The sequence below is a fragment of the Caretta caretta genome, chromosome 10, assembly GCF_965140235.1.
Source record: "Caretta caretta isolate rCarCar2 chromosome 10, rCarCar1.hap1, whole genome shotgun sequence".
Classification (NCBI taxonomy): Eukaryota; Metazoa; Chordata; order Testudines; family Cheloniidae; genus Caretta; species Caretta caretta.
The window spans coordinates 15,622,017-15,638,530 of record NC_134215.1 but is presented as its reverse complement, the minus strand read 5'-3'; the positions used below and the strand labels follow the sequence as shown (position 1 = coordinate 15,638,530).

General features: G+C 44.5%; 1 protein-coding gene across 4 annotated transcripts in view; it reads right to left on the bottom strand.

The window, feature by feature from the left end:
* Nucleotides 1–16,267, bottom strand: part of TECPR1 (tectonin beta-propeller repeat containing 1) — a 38,851-nt gene extending 22,584 nt beyond the window's left edge. The window contains exons 1-7 of one of the 4 annotated variants that reach the window (XM_048868262.2): nt 16,113–16,267; nt 10,543–10,775; nt 7,115–7,297; nt 6,528–6,650; nt 5,479–5,604; nt 2,197–2,371; nt 2,004–2,104 (exon numbers count right to left, since the gene is read on the bottom strand). In XM_048868262.2, coding sequence (XP_048724219.1) covers nt 2,004–2,104; nt 2,197–2,371; nt 5,479–5,604; nt 6,528–6,650; nt 7,115–7,297; nt 10,543–10,773 — 939 coding nt within the window. In that variant the 5' untranslated portion in view covers nt 10,774–10,775; nt 16,113–16,267. Of the gene's footprint in view, nt 1–2,003; nt 2,105–2,196; nt 2,372–5,478; nt 5,605–6,527; nt 6,651–7,114; nt 7,298–10,542; nt 10,776–16,112 lie in introns of those variants that run through there. The other 3 variants (XM_048868258.2, XM_048868259.2, XM_048868261.2) reach the window with 3 other exon arrangements.
* Between the last annotated feature and the right edge of the window lie 247 nt (nt 16,268–16,514).

Sequence of the window (16,514 nt, the reverse complement as noted above, 5' to 3'; positions counted from 1 at the left end):
AGAGTGCCAGGATGGTATAAATGAGAGGCAGTTCCATAATTTCTGTAAGGAGAACTTCTCTGAGAAGTTAGAGAGCAAATAGCTGACAAGGGTGAGCCAGCCAGTTCCCCATCTCTTCCCCTCAGAATGAGAGTTTCTCTGGTGCATGGGAAAATTCATTCTTTTATATCTCAATTGTAGGATGGCTTTTATCACATCTAAAGGCCCCTAACTACTAAAGGCGCCTAACTACCTCCAAGTCACCTCACCAAGCTTTTCAAGGGCTTTAGACATTTTATTATATTAAGTCCAAAGGAATAGGCTGTGTTTACTTTAGAAGTTGTTTGTTAAATAGTGGTTGGATTTTTAAATAATCAAAACATACCAAGTATTTAATCTCCTATTAGATTAGCTTGGTTCTATCTCATTCTTTACCAAATAAAAAACATCTAAAAGATTGTCCACGAGAGAGATTTTTCCAGTTACATTAGTATAGCTATAGCAGTTTAATTATACGAGTATAAGTGTGTGTGGATGTTCTTATTCCGGAAAAAGACCAACTTCTTACGTCTTAATTTAAACCACTTCCAAAACAACATAAACTAAACTGGAAAAAGACACTCATATTGGACTAAGAGTGCCCACACAGGGAGTTATCCTGGTATAACTACAGAGCTTTAAATTCACCCCCTATATTATACCGGTATAAAGTCCCTGTCTAGACAAGCCTTAAGCTATACATGCTATTGTATTGTACTAATAAGGGACCTCATGTTTGTTATTTAACTTCAATAAAGTTATCATCAATAAACCCTGGAAACTACTAATTTGCAGTAAGAACCTGAGATAATTACGCTCTGTTGGTGCTTAGAACCAGTGATTTTTTTCCAAGTACAGCAGATATTTGTTATTAGTCAGCCATGCAGTATAATATAGGTAAAGGGGGTTTATTGTCATCAGAACAACAGACTATCTGGGATTTGCACAGAGACTTGAAGTTGTAAACACAATGAGCAAACACATGCACATACATGGGCATCCTAGGTAAGAAGCCAAGATTGAACCATAATTTTTGTTTTGTTTTGTTATAAAGTATAAAGTAGGGACTGAATATTGCCTTGTTCCCATAGGTGGGATTTGCTATATTCTGTCCTGGATCAGTAACAGAAAGCACTACTAGATGGAGGGATTGGTGACCTTTATACGGTCAAGTATTTTGCTAATCACCAGGTTTAGAAATACACAATAGACTTTATCACCCAAGGCTAGAGACTAATGCTTTACCTATTCTGACTACCGAACCTGCCTATTTCACAGTGTGCTGGGGCTATAAACTCTTTGGTGAAAAGGCATTTTGGTTTTGGGACTGGTATATATTTCCAAGCTTTGAATCTGTACCAGTGATCATCAGCTAGAGACAATCAAGATGCCTGTGTGAAATAAGCAGTTTTCACTCTTTCCAGGGGGCTCAAAAACCACAGCAGGGGAAATGGCTGTACATCTCTCAGTCTCGGCCTTTCTGTATTCTTCACTGTGAATTCCACACTCTGCCTTGCTCCTTGCCTCCAGTTTCTTTTCATATCCCCGTTATCGCTACATGCCACTCTACTGGCCATGTTCAGATGTAATACATGACAACCATCACTGAGCAGCTGTGAAGGAGTCCCAGCCTTGGGTTGTGAAACTTCCTCTTACACTCATTTGCTGCTGCTTGACTTGAGTTTGGCCTATTGTGTATAACATTATCCTAAATGGGCAGCAGCATGCTGTCGAGCTGGAACCTATTTCTGTTCTGGGAGAGTGACTGAGCAGCCTTCTCAGAGACATTCACACACCCGTATGCCTCTTGGTGGTTCAGTCACTAACAGCCACACAGCACACCTGCAATTTTGGGGCACTGGAACTTATCCAGCAAAGGGAGCAAGAGATCCCAAATCACTGACATTTCATAAGCTTGCATAGAAGAATAACATACTGTAAATGTACAGGGAAGAGAACCATAAATGTAGCTCCAGGCCTCTTACTTTTCTGTCTTTAGTAACTGCCCACACCACATTTACACCCACAGAGATGTGCAGGATCCCATTTTCAGAGCTTGGGGGTTCCACAATTGTCCAAGAAATTCCTGCCAAGTAAAACAAGGAGACATTGTTCATTAGCCTCTTGTTTTCTCTACAAATCAAAGCGACTTCCCTGCATGGCATGATGGGGTTTTACCTTGAGGATTATTTCTATCAATCCCTTCTCTCACAATAGCTTGCCCCTCCCAAAGTGTTGCCCATAGGAGGTCATATGGTCCACAGCTGATCTGTACTGCTTCTCCGGGGGTGGCTATTAAGGACCACCAGGAGCCTTCTGGATTGTGGTGGCAAACGTCTTCTCTATACCATACCTAGGATAGACACAAAAGCCTTAGAAAAATGCTACCCTAATATAAACAATCAGAACTTTTCGGGCAAACAGATGTCCAGCCTGACAGAAAGGAGAGAACCATTCTTCTCTAGCCAAGGCTCCTTTTATAGCATTTGAACTCTCACCTTTAAGTGGCATTAGTTGAGTAGATTATACAGCTGCAGACCATTTCCCTGTGTATCAAGGGAGGAGGCTTTTCTATAGACTAGCTTTTATGACGCAAGCCAATTTGGACTGGGCCCATGATCTCTTACCACACGATCTGTGTGGTTTTTCAACATTCGGAGCAGTTAAATATAATTCAAGGCACATTAAATAAACTTAGAACCATTGAATCGTATGCTAAGAATCCTTCTTCCTTAGGAAAATATGCAGCATTCACACACCCAGGTTACTGCTATACATAAAAAGTCATGATTTGGCATTAACTGTAATGAGCTATCCATTTAGACAGACACCGTTTGTGTAAGGGCCAATACCTCACCACCTTCATAACCTTTGATGGTGTCCAGCCCAACATTTACGAACAGCAGTGAGAACATGCCACTTTAAGGGTTTTGTACTTCCCAGTCCTGGTCTCTCACATGTGTTTCTCCACCTTATGTTTGAGAGAACTTGGTGGGAAGGTTCAATATGGAGAGAGCACAGAGCATTCTTAGGCTGATATTCTCTCCTTGTGGTGGACAGTGAGCACAGCCCCGCATGTATTAACAACATTTTGCTTTGGCAGGACTTCCACTTTGGGGAACCCAAAGCACTTTAATGTTAATTACATAAGCCTGTAAGGCAGGGAGCTATCATTTCCACATGGGGAAACTGAGGCACAGGGAGTTTTGGTTTTTTAAGTGACTTGCCCAATGCTACACAGCCAGACAGTGGAAAAATGTGAGTAGACCCTAAGAGTATTTGTTATATGAGTATTGTTAGTCTACACTCTCTCAAACATCTAAAGTTACTTCTAGACCTGTTAAGACACAAGTTAGGGATAGACCATGGCTAGAAGGATGGCAGCTAAGATATGTACCTAAGAGTGAAGGATGGAAATCCTTACAGCATGGGGAAGGATAAAACAGACTTCATCGTGGGCCTAAGAACAGGATGGGAGATACATACTCTTTTTGTCATTTAATATTATATAAAGTAAAACCTTGCCAAGGCTGCATTCCAAGACTACCCTATTGACAGCTCAGGAAGGTTTAACCCGTTAAGCAAACTGAACTTTTCCCTTTCCCTATTCAACGCAAGAAAGGGTGAGCAAAATTGGATCCTTTCTATGGGTTCATTTTTCCACACTGAAGAAACACTCACCTATGACACAGCACCTCTAAACTCTCCCTCTCTATTTTGATATTAAGCAGCATCAGTCAACAGCCTATCACAGAAAGGGTTTTATTTCCATGTCCCCTGTCAGCCGTGCCAAACAGCAAAGATCCTGACTAGCGTATGAAGGCAATGCTTTAGCTTGCAGCACATCTGTCTGGGCTTAAACACTGAGATTCACAGCCACCTAGTCAATTGTGATCTGGCCTTCAGATATCATCCCCCATCCCCGCAACCTCATCACCAGAAGCAAGCTTCTTATGGACCAGGACCCATCAACGCAAAGTGGTACCAGACCCTTACCATAACAACAGATGCAAAACCTGCAGGTATATCTCCACTGCTATGATGATAAATACCTACCTGCAACACACCTTCCAAGAAGCACAGGTCCTACACATGTCTGTCATATGTGGTGTACCTCATCCAATGCACTAAATGCCCCAAAAACAACTAGAAGGGTAAAACCAAACAATCACTATGCTCTCAAATGAACTCTCACATAAAAATGATAAAAGAAAAAAAAACCACATTAAAGGGCGAACATTTTTCACAAAATGATCACTCCATATCTGACCTCTCAGTCCTTGTCCTCAATGGAAACCTGCACAACACCTTCAAAAGATGAACCTGGGAGCTCAAATTCATAACTTTGCTAGATACTAAAAATCATGGTCTTAATATTAGGGTATGGCTACACTTGCAGAGCGCTTTGAGTTAAACCAGCGTTCGTAGAGTGCAGCAGGGAAAGCGCTGCAGTCTGTCCACACTGACAGCTTCAAGCACACTGGTGTGGCCACATCTGTGGCACTTGCAGCAGCATTGGGTGCAGTGCATTATGGGCAGCTATCCCAGCATGCAAGTGACTGCAACGTGCTTTCCAAATGGGGGGGTGGGGTGGAGTGTGACAGGGAGTGTGTTGTGTGTATATGGGGGGAGAGAGAGTGGATTTTGGGGGGCTGAGAGCATGTTAGTATGCTGTCTTGTAAGTGCAGACAGCAGCAGACCCCCGTCACCCCCCTGCGCCTCTCTCCCACACACAGCATTCCACACTAATGGCTTGCTTTGTCTCAGAGCAGATAAGCAGCCGACTGTCAGAAATGGAGCTTTCAAAGGGCATTTCTGCATTCCTACAGTGATTCAGAAAACAATGACAAGAGTGGCCACTTGACGTAAGGGGATTATGGGACATTTCCGGAGGCTGGTCAGAGCGCAGTAATGCAACACCTCGTCCACACTGGCGCTGCGGTGCTCCAGCGGGGGCGCAGCAAACGTTCTTCCACTCGCCGAGGTGGAGTACCAGCAGCGCTGTAGCCGAGGAGTCAGAGCGCTCTACGTGCCTCGCCAGTGTGGACAGGTAGTGAGCTAGTGCGCCCGGGGCTCCTTTATTGCAAGTGTAGTCAAGCCCAAAGACACTGGATTGATACCTCAGTACAACTACCTGTGACCCATTAACATCCTCTTTTTGCCTGATGACAGAGGTTTTAATGGGCCACTTCACCTTGAAAGGTCTCTTAGAATATGTGTTAACTACGAATGCTAAACCATCTGTTCCACCTTGTATTTAGTGGTGACACTCAGAGTACCTTTCCCAGCCCTGAAGAAGAGCTCTGTGTAGTTCCAAAGCTTGTCTATCTCCCCAACAGAAGTTGGCCCAATAAAAGATATTACCTCATCCACCTTGTCTCTCTAACACCCTGGGACCAACATGGCTACAAAACCACTGCAGATAAGGAATACACACACACACACACACACAAGTTATACCCTTCCTTGTAAGGACACCACCCAGACCGATAACCGGCCCATGGGCTCGTCAGTGATTTCCCATCCTCCAATTGAGATATCGTTGAAAGGATCTGGCAATTGATTAGGATCATCATGGGATGTTATCTAAAGCAAAGAGAGGGAGAAAAATTTAGAGAGCAGAAGTAGGAGACCTGACCCCCACATATACCTGCTGGCTATTTGGCTATACTCTGGTATGAGGGACTTATCTCATTTTCTAGCAGACAAATCTTTGCATCACAAAGCCACCACCTGGATGCCAAATGGTTAGGCATAGAGGATGGACTCCCTCTCTCACTCATGGCTGCTTCTTCAGATCAGACACGGTGGGGCCACATTTGTGGAGCAGCATGGAAGAAGCCTGCACTCTTGCTGCTGGGGCTGTTCTTATGTAAAGCCATAGACTTTTGCTCCCACACCTGTCAATCCAGCATTACAGTCACTAAAATAAATAATCTATGTTTTTGTGTGTACTCTCATTAGTGCATGCAAACAGCAATCACACATGCCTGTAGGGCAGACAGCGAGTGGACTGACACCAAATGGCTGCCATGTACTGGGAAAAGTCCTGTTAAAAATGGAGCATGTTTTTTCATCACGTAGCATTAGCTGCCTGTGGACAAGTGATCAGAATTCCTCTCTCTGCCTATGTCTCCATACACAAGATTGTGAATCAACACATGTCATATCCCAGACAAAGATCTGAGGGCTGGACTGAAGTGCTTTATGTTAGAAAAGAAAAAAAATTCAAAGCTATGGTGGAAATTTTCAAAGGCACCTAAAATAAATCCAACTGAATTTCAATGGGATTTGGGCATCTAATTTCCTTATGTTCCTTTGAAAAATTCCAGCCTTGAATTTGTAATGCTTGAGAGAGGTGCTAGATCAGCAGCTGCAGAGTCCAAGGTCCTATCTTTGCTGACAGCACACACCACAGTGACAGCAGTGCAAACTTCCCCACTCTCATGTCATCACTTCGTTCATATACACTTGAGCTAATAAATAAAAAAACAAACATAGAAAGAGACCTTTGCCCAAGTGTCTCGTGACTTGTATCTCCTGTATCTGATCCACCTCCTACGTCGGACACAGGAATTCCATTTCTTATCCTTTGTGTAGGTAGCTGGGAAGTCAATGGCATACGTCCAACCCTAAAAACAGAGGTTCCTTTCATAAAGATTGGGAGCAGATGGCTACAGTAAATAGTAGCTCAGAACAATTCTTCACAAGGATCACTCCTACAAACATAATACAAATTACTTTGCACATACATAGGGGCTTTTATCTCCTAACTCTATAGACATTCATGAACTATTTCTCAACTCCTCTGCGCAATGCATACAGGACAAATAAGATATAGAAAAGCATTTTACTTTTGTTATAATAAAGATGTTATAGTGAATAACAGCATCCAATTGCTAGTACTTCAAGGCCTGATCCAAAGCCCGTTGAAGTGAACGGACAGACTCCCTTTGGTTTCAACAGCCCTTGAAAAAGATGCCTCCAACACTATACTATAGCGATCTCCATTCCCAGCTGTGGGAAGATGGGAGGTGCCTCTACTTTTACAGAGTGGATTCCCAGAATGGATCCCTTGCCGGTATTGTTCACCTACCCCTTTCTCTGTTGGTTCCCCTCCAATATTTTCATCCACATACCAGTCAGACTCCCATTCCCAGTGCGGCGATGGCAGTGTGAAACTGTCAAGCTGCTGATGTTTTAGCCCGCTCACGTCGCTCCATTGCCAGCGATCACTGGGCATTAATTTCTCACAAAAGCCACCAACCGGATTCCAACGCTGCCAGAAAGGAGACAAATTGCACAGGTCAGGTCTTTAAGGTCATGTAACCTTGGGGGCCTTGGGGATGTTCAGATGTTCCACACCTCAAGAGAAACGATCCACTCGGGAAACAAGAAGGCATCCAAACACTGGCTACTGGCTAATATCTTTGGAGGGAGTATCTTTCAGATACCAGCTACTGGCTCATACACTCTTTAAAGAGTGTGTCCTTCCTTTAATGCCAATGCTAAGGAGGACAAGGTGGATGAGGTCATATCTTTTATTGGACCAACTTCTATTGATCAGAGAGACAAGCTTTCGAGCTTACACAGAGCTCTTCTTCAGGCTTGTCTTTCTCAAGATTCTCAAATTCTCAAGAAATTGGTCCAATAAAAGATATTACCTCACCCACCTTGTCTGTCTAATATCCTGGGACTGACATGGCTACAATTACACTGAATAACGCTAAGGGGGAAAGTTACTGCAGGCAAATGCACGATCTTCTCTTCATTTTACAAGCATGTGGTGGGTGTCATTCTAATTGATGCCATTCAATTGTTCACTCTATTACCAAAGATCATGGAATAATAAACAATAAGATGCACCATCAAGTGTTCCCATTCACATACTAGAAAGCATTATTGATTGGGGGACCGTCTGCAGCATTTCATTTCTAGCATACTGGTCTAAGTTCAGCTCGGCCTGGTAGCCAATAAAGGCCACCACATCAGACAGCCATCAAGTGGCCATGGATTATGGGGCCTTAGTCCAATTCCTAATGGAAAGGTGACTCAGGGTATGTCTACAATGCAATTAAAAACACATGCCTGCCCCGTGCCAGTGGACTTGGGCTTGTGGCGCTCAGGTTAAGGGGCTGTTTAACTGTGGTGTAGATGTTTGGGCTTGGGCTGCAGCCTGAGCTCTCTGACCATCCCATCTTGCAGCGTCCTAGCACCTGGGCTCCAGCCCAAGCCCAAACATCTGCACCACAGTTAAACAGGCCCTTAGCCCAAGTCAGCTGGCACGGTACAGCTGCGAGTTTTTAATTGCAGTATAGACATACCCTAAGACTTTGTCCACCCTAGAAAGGGTTTGCTAGTATTCCTCTACAGACACTCCCTGGGTTACGCAATCGTTCCGGAACGCCTTGCATAACTCAAATTTTGCATCAGTCAGAAACGTATACCCGACTGTTATGCAAAAAGACAACAATAATAAACAACCTCTTATTTCTAGCTTACGGGACTTTTTCCAGGTTTCAGAGTAACAGCTGTGTTAGTCTGTATTCGCAAAAAGAAAAGGAGTACTTGTGGCACCTTAGAGACTAACCAATTTATTTGAGCATAAGCTTTCGTGAGCTACAGCTCAATTTGCAAAAGTCGGGTCTTGCGTAACCAGGTACGCGTCTGTACCAGTAAACCCTCCTAGTGGAGATACAGCGAATAACAGCAATTCTTTTGCTCGTTTAGCTTACACCAGTTCTCCTAATGAAATAAACCAGTGGTTTTCAAACTTTTTCCATCTGCAGACCCCCAAAAAATTTCAAATGGAGGTGCAGACCCCTTTGGAAATTCAACCTGCAGTCCGCAGACCCTACCATAGATGTCTTAGACTGAAAACTGACTGAACAGAATTCAACTATAAATGTTACATGGGCTTGGCACAGCATCTGATGCAGCATAAGAAAGGGCAGTAAACTGTGGGTTTCTATGGTAACAACACTTCCAGGTTTTGACCTGTAGGTGGGGATATTCACATACTTTTGATTGATCCTTAGAGGTGTCCCCCCAAGGTCAGAAGCTGACCTGCCACGTTGCTCTCTACACTGACTTTGGTTTCCAATGCTGTCAAACCTGCCCAAGTTCACTTACATAATAATAATAAAAATTCTGAAGGACCACACACAGCCCAGTGCTTTAAAAAGAAACAAAACAAAAAAATCCCCACAACAAAGAACCTTAATCAAATAAAATTGCCACGAAGTTTTACCCAACTTGCTCTCCCTCAGTGACATTGGGCTAGTCCACAGCCACTCCCTTGTCTGGTTTCAGACCTCTTATGTGCAAAGATCGTAAACGATTCAAGATGTTTCAATATTGGTTATAGTGTATACAATATTATTAGGCTAAACTCCTTTGCACATTCTTTATCCATTATTCAAGGTCTGATAGCTATGACTTTTTTAGTTTGTTCCCACAGAAAAGTTTCACATCTCCGATTTCTATTTTTCATGGTTTAGACCAAACAAAGGGAAGAACGCACAATTTACAACCCAGATAACGCATATTTAACTGAGATCATTTAAAATGTTTTCATAAAAGGAGGAATGTTCTAAAATACATTCCATAAGATACAATGCATAATTATATCAATGTTAGACAAAATATAAAAAGGTCAGGAAAATATGCCTTCCCCTGCTTAAATATAAACACAGCACTCTATACTACATTTATCTAGTAATACCTTAGAAAGCAAGAGAAACGAGAAAAAAATCCTTTGTTTGTAGCTCTAGAATGATTTTACTAAATACTGTATATGAAGTGGGGGGTTTTTTTGGGGGGAGGGCTGTTTGTTTCTTTTAAGAAAAGCAATTAATGAATTCACTCTGTTGAAACATCCGTTACAGAGAAGCCCTATAAAATGTGACAATAACATTTTTTACAGGTTTTTTTAAAAAGACATGGTTGATTTTAAAAGGGAATTGTATCTGGGGAATTTTTTTTTAACCTATAGAAATGAAAACATTATCTAAATAACTCTATAGGCTTTGTTAGTGTTAAGTTCCACGTGACTTTTTCATAAGGGAACGGGTATTGCTCACTGATGGAACTAAAACATCAGACTTAGAGACTGAATGACCCCCAACTGGGATGGCCGGTGCTCAAGAGGACACTATTTTCAAGGGGAAGAAAGAGGAAGGATTTAGGGGGACATTTAGGATCTGCTCTTCAGAAATACGCATCAGGGATTAAAACAAATGAATAAATAAATAAATACAATCCCTGAACGCTCAGGATGGTTCACAGTACCCAGAGAAGGGAGAACTCCACCCAAAGCTAGGGATTCCTTCCCTAGCTGCCACATTCACTTTGAACCCCAAATATGAGGTTCCTCTTGTCTGCTCTTACATTTACACATTACACAACAACCAACCTTACTACTGGACCACAGATCAGTCTGGACAAGTAACCAGATCTCTCACTACCAACCCTCTCTGAAAAGCACACGGCAAGTTTAACAGATGTGCTCATGACTTTACATACCTGATTCTCATAAGTTTCTTCCTGGTATCTGATTGGAACATCACTTGAGAATACGTAGGCATATACCTGGTGATCACAAGCTATTCCCCAGCAGCAATGTTTGATAGCAGAGACTCGTTTGAATTCCAGCTGTCTGTCTTTACAGAGCTCCCAGTACTGGCCGGCTGTAGAAAGAGTGTAAACCCTCCCAAAGATATCAACTGCCCACAAGAGGGAGTTGGGCGTAGCCATAGCTGAAAGGCAAAGGAAGAGGTATTAATGCAGAGGCTAATTTTTAAGAGGTGGGTTCAAACCCCACTCCCAGTCCAACAGACCCAGAAACTGAACTGAATATTGTGGGCCACTCGCCAATGATACTAAACTTGAGAACAAAGGATGATATTTTCAAAGGAGCTTAAGGGACTCATCCATCCAAATCCCATTACCTTTCAATGAGAGTTGGATACCTAACTGTCTTAGGGTCCTTTGGAAATCCCAGCCCAGGGGATACCAACTGGAATCTACATTGCAAACCCTTCCAACACAATTAGCAGCAACAATCTCAGGCCAGGAAGAAAAGCCAAAGGTCAAATGGATACATGGGGCCTGAACTGCTCTCACCCCAGAAGAGGGACCTCCAGGACTGGGCTAAGGCACATTAACTAGGCAGCATGGTGGAGTTTGTGTTGCTACTGCTCTCTGGCTAAAGAGAAGATTTCACTCTCCCGAGCTGTACGCACTCGGTGTCCAGGACCACACAAAGTCACAGGAACACCTCATCAGTCTCCTCCTGGCACTGGCTGAGATGGCCTCCATCAATCCAGGAAGAGGAAGCTTGACAGGGAGATTCTCTGTGACTGTGTTGCTTACTTTCAGTTCCTACTTGTCTCTGGCAGCATTCCTCTGGAGCCTTCATGGAGCAGTAGGGGCTGTCCAGGGTTCTCTGCTGGGTGATCCAGAGTTCCCCCATAGAATCACAGAAGTGTAGGACTGGAAGGGACCTCAAGAGGTCATCTAGTCCAGTCCCCTGCATTTTGAACCTTTGACCCCCCCCCCATCCCATTCCTGGTTGATCATTTGGTGTCTTACAAACTCTTGTTTTCTGGGCTCTGTGGCCCCTCTCTCAACTGAGGAGGCAGACCTTTTGTCCTTGTAATGGGATACTGGTCCTTTAAGGCCAAAGAATGTAGCTACCCTGTTCCATGTGTCCAGGGAAGAATAATGAAGCCATCACTGGAAGAGACAAAAATGATCCCCAGAGCAGTTAGTGCTGGGGAGAGGAAAGGTCTAGGGCTATCCCAGAACACTGTTCCTTTAAGGGTCTGTGACCAGGAGCTTTGCAGAGTGAGTGGGGCAAGGCTCCAGTGTCTCCTAGCCAACACAGACAGGTGTTTGGGGTTATTACACTCACCTGGGAGAAGCAAGAGACTGATTAGTTGACTGTGTGGGAAACTCAAAAGAGGATCCAAAGCCAGGCTAGTGGAAGAACCTAGGTGGGGGCTGTGAATAGCTAAACTGGAGCAGAGAGTCTACAGGCCAGGACTGAAAACAGTCCCAAGAAGGAGGATTGGGAGACCTTGAATCTGAGGGGTGAGCAGAAAGGGGCCCTTTGGAAAGCTGAATGACATTTAATAAGTTAGAACCCCAAGTCAGGGGAATATTGTTTCAAAGGCTATGGGTGTGACTGGATTATTCTGGGAATTTGGAGGGAAAGTGAAGTAGGGTGCGCAGTAGACCTCCCCAGGTCATGGGCAGGATGTTCTGGGATGGCACCTGTCTGCAGTCTGACATGGAATTCAAACAGGCCAGCACTAAGTTTATTTCAAGAAGGATAAAGACTTATTTCTGTGGGCATGTGCATCTCCCACCCCTGGAGAAACAGTGGAGAGAACTCAGAGCCACTCATTCTATGGGAAAGGTGGGATTTGCCTATGGGAACTGCCAACCCAATTTTTTTTCCTGTTGTGCAAAGTGATACGCAGGCAGGAAGCAAAGGGGAAAAGAAAGTAAAGCCCAAAACAAGGAGAGGAAAAGAGAAAGCACTGCTTGGAAGCAGCACACGCTATTGTTTCTTTGCCTGTGAAAGGGCAACTTGCTCTCACGGGAGCCTAAGGAAACTAGCCTGCTCGCCTTCTCACCAGTAACTAATAGTGATGGAGGCATGCTGACTAGTACCACTCTATTGTGTCTAATGGGACATAAAGTTGCACAGAGTAGAGACAAACATGTATCAGCCAAGGGGGAAGAGATGAAGGGCAAAGTTCTCCTGTTAGTTACAGCAGCACGACTCCAACTGAGTCCAAGAGGTTACCCTGCTGCTAGAGAAGCTCTCTCTAGGTTTTAGCTTATGCCTAACTTTTGCAAGAGTAGCTGCATTGATACGGACCCCAAGTGCAGACATGCATCAGCCCAGGTGTGGCATCTTCATACGTAGTCTAGCCTGTCTTTCTGGGGATCTTAATCTGAGCCCAGACCTCCCCCTCTGGTTGTAGCTCATCATCGCTACTATTTGTCATGAGCTGGAGACGTTCAGAGAAGCTGCAGTGATGAGGGCCATAGAGGTACTTACCATAAAACAGACAGAAGGATAACCTTATGTTTAAGGTGCAGCACTAGGAAATGGGTGATGTGTAAAACCTCCCATCTTATTTTGGGCAAGTCATTTCACCTCTGTTTCCCCATAGGTAAAATTGGGATGATAATTATCTCACCAAGGCTTGTGTGTGTAATGTTTAAGTGCTTAGAGATCTTTGAATGGAAGGTACTGTGCAAGTATGAAGCATTATAACAACTATATGGGGATGAGGGCCAGATCTATAGTGTACTGCATGCATCACTGGAAGAACAGAGCCCAAGATAAGGAGCCTTTTCAAATTAGTGTTAGAAAAATACTGCAGTGCAAGTTACATTTTCTAAGTAAGAAAATTTGAATAACTGTCGAGTAAAGCAGAATGACAAAGATAACCAGGCTAATATTCTGGGATGTAATACCAGGAGGGTCATATGTAAGACACAGGGAGTAACTGTTCTACTCTACTTGACTCTGGTGAGGCCTCAGCTGGAGTACTGTGTCCAGTTTTGGGACACTATATTTTAAGAAAGGTGTGGAGAAATGGGAGAGAGTCCAAAGGAGAGCAACAAAAGTTCTAGAAAACCTGACCTATGAGGAAGGGTTTTTAAAGATGTATAATTTTTTTTTTAAGTCTTGAGAAAAGAAGACTGGGGTGGGGGGACGACTTGATATGTCTTCAAATATGTTAGAGGCTGTTATAAGAAAGGAATGTGATGTCTCCATGTCCAGTGAAGGTAGGACTAGAAATAACTGGTTTGATCTCCAGCAAAGAAGATTGAGGATAGATATTATGAAAAACTTTCTAACCATAAAGGTAGCTAAGTACTGGAATAAGCTTCCAAGAGAGATTGTGGAATCCCCATCATTGGAGGTTTCTAAGAACAGGTTAGACAAACACCTGTCAGGGGTGGTCTAGTTATATTTGGTCCTATTACAGGGGGATGAACTAAATGACCTCTCAAGGTCCTTTCCAACCTTACATTTCTTTGACTGATCTCAGATCCCCAACCTGCTGGATCCTGGGTGGAAAATGACTCCTCATGGATAACTCAAGATATCTGCCCGGAACACAGTAGTTTGGGTTTCTTTCTTTTTTTTTTTTTTTTTAAAGTGGAATGCTTGGGAGTCTTAAGACAAGGAGGACAAACAAATATCAATCCAGATATGGAGGGCTCTCTGTCCAATGCTGGTTAAAGATAGCATAGAGATTGAAAAGGTTCAGAAACAGGCAACGAAAGAGCTTAGCAAAATGGAGGGATCCGTACACAGTGAAAGATCACAAAGATTATTAAGGCTACTTAAACCAGGAAGAAGAATTAGATGGAACTAGATTGAGGTATGCAAGAGTAAGGATAGAGGGGAAAACTAGTAGTTCCTGTTTACTCTGTGTTATTTGAGAATAAAGGGTGTGACAATGAACTGAAGGGCAACAAGTGTAAAGCCAACTGAACAAAAGACTTCAGGTAAAATTTTCACAAGTATTTACGAGTTTCAATTATTTTTGAGAATTGGATTTAGGAGTCTGTGGCATTCATTGCAGCAGTAGGTCACCAAAGCGAGAAATACTTCCTGAGTTTTCAAAGGTGCTCAGTGCCTGCAGCAGTCATTCATTACAGTGAGTGCACAGGTTACCCATTACGTGGTGCTGGGGGAAAAACCAGACCAGGACTGTGTGTAAATCATCCATTCCTTCCCCACCCAAATTAGGACAACTAAATAGTTTAAGTAGCTATAAATATTTATAGTTAAAGTTAACATAATGATACAGGTCATTGAAAAGCCCTGCTGCAAGGCATACAGGGGTCAAGAACAATCCCTATCTGTTTGTACAATACTGAAAAAGTACTTGGGCTCTTCAGAGGGGGTTTTCAGCCTCTCTCTTCAGGTACTGGCCACTGGTGGAGGTGGGATGCCACCTTAGATGGATCTGTGGGCTGTGCCACTATGGACATTCTCTTGCTCCAATGTAAAACTTACACTTACAGGCTTCTCATTCATTCCCTATGAATGCACTTGACAAGTATTTCTAGGACTAATAATAAAAGGGCTCCATAATGGTCTTCCACACATTCGCTGCTTTTCATTCAAACAGATCTCAAAGCACTTTACAAACATCCCACACTATATACACAAGAATAAATCTGTTATTGAATGGCAGCTGACTGTGGGGTGGAAATAAAGCAGCTATCAGAAACATTTCACAGCCAGGGTAAAGTCTGTTGATCTGGTCCCCAGTTCATTCCATATTCCAGCCAGTGGCTGGTCACGTCCCCTGACAGATGTGTAGGTCAGGAACTGCTCCTCCTGAGCGCAAAATGCCCTCTTTGTGATACTAGGGTTTACTATGGGGGAGCCAAAGAGGGGTCCAGGGCTCTTTCCCAGAAATGGTGCCATACACACAAGCTTCATAGCAAAGAGGGCAATTTGCTATATGCTGCAACAATTCTCACGTTTTCAGATGTCACCATAAGCTCCAGATGACAGCTATTCAAAGCCCCCTTTGCAAAACAAAAACAAATGCCCCAGCATGACCCCAGGGCCACGGCCCTGGATTTTTTATTTATTTTTTTTGTTCCTTCCTGTTTGGTGACAAAAGCATCAGCATAAAACCTGCATAATACAAGGAAGGCTCTCTGGCACCGGCTAAACACCCGCTGTTAATTAACCGTTTCGCGGCTAGGAATGCTTCAGCGATTGCATTTATCGTGCAATTCCAGACGGGCAGAGCAGGGGCCATGAATTGCACAAGGTTTGAAACAGGACAAGGGGCGCGAGCCCCACGGGGGGGACGACATCCCAGCAAGCGATAAACGCGCGCCGCAGCAAGCTCTGGAGAAGAGGGTGGAAGACGTTCCCCGGGGGGAGGGACAGGCGCCAGGGCGCTGGATTCCGCAGCCTGCCCAAGAAAGCCCCGGCACCAGCCGCGGAGCTCTGATTGCCAGCCCCAGGAGTAGGGGCGGTGGGGCCTGCTCCAGCCCTGGGCCCTATCCCCACCGCCTCCCAGGACCCAGCCCCTTACCGGCTCCTCCTGCAGACCCTGCACCGCCTCCTCCCGCTCGAGCCGCTTCCCCCCGCCTGCGGCCGCAGCAGCCCCAAGCCACCACAGCAAGGAGGGCCGCTGCGGCTCAGGCTCCAGCAGGAAGCGCGCGCCAATGTAAGCCTCCGACCTACTGGCTGCGCGATCCCAGCTCGGATCTAAGCCCGGCAGCGATTCGCTAAGGAGTGGCGTCAGCTGGCTCCACCGCGTTCCACGGCTCGCTCTCCCCCGCCCCCTCCCGGGATGCAGGTGGGCGATGGAACCAGCCGGCTGCCCCCCCTCCCCCCAACGTGGGTGGGAGATGTGTTGGCTGGCAGCTGAACACCCGGTCCCCCCATTCCCGTCCTTCCACAGGCCCAGGCCGCTGCACCCTCCCTGGAGCCA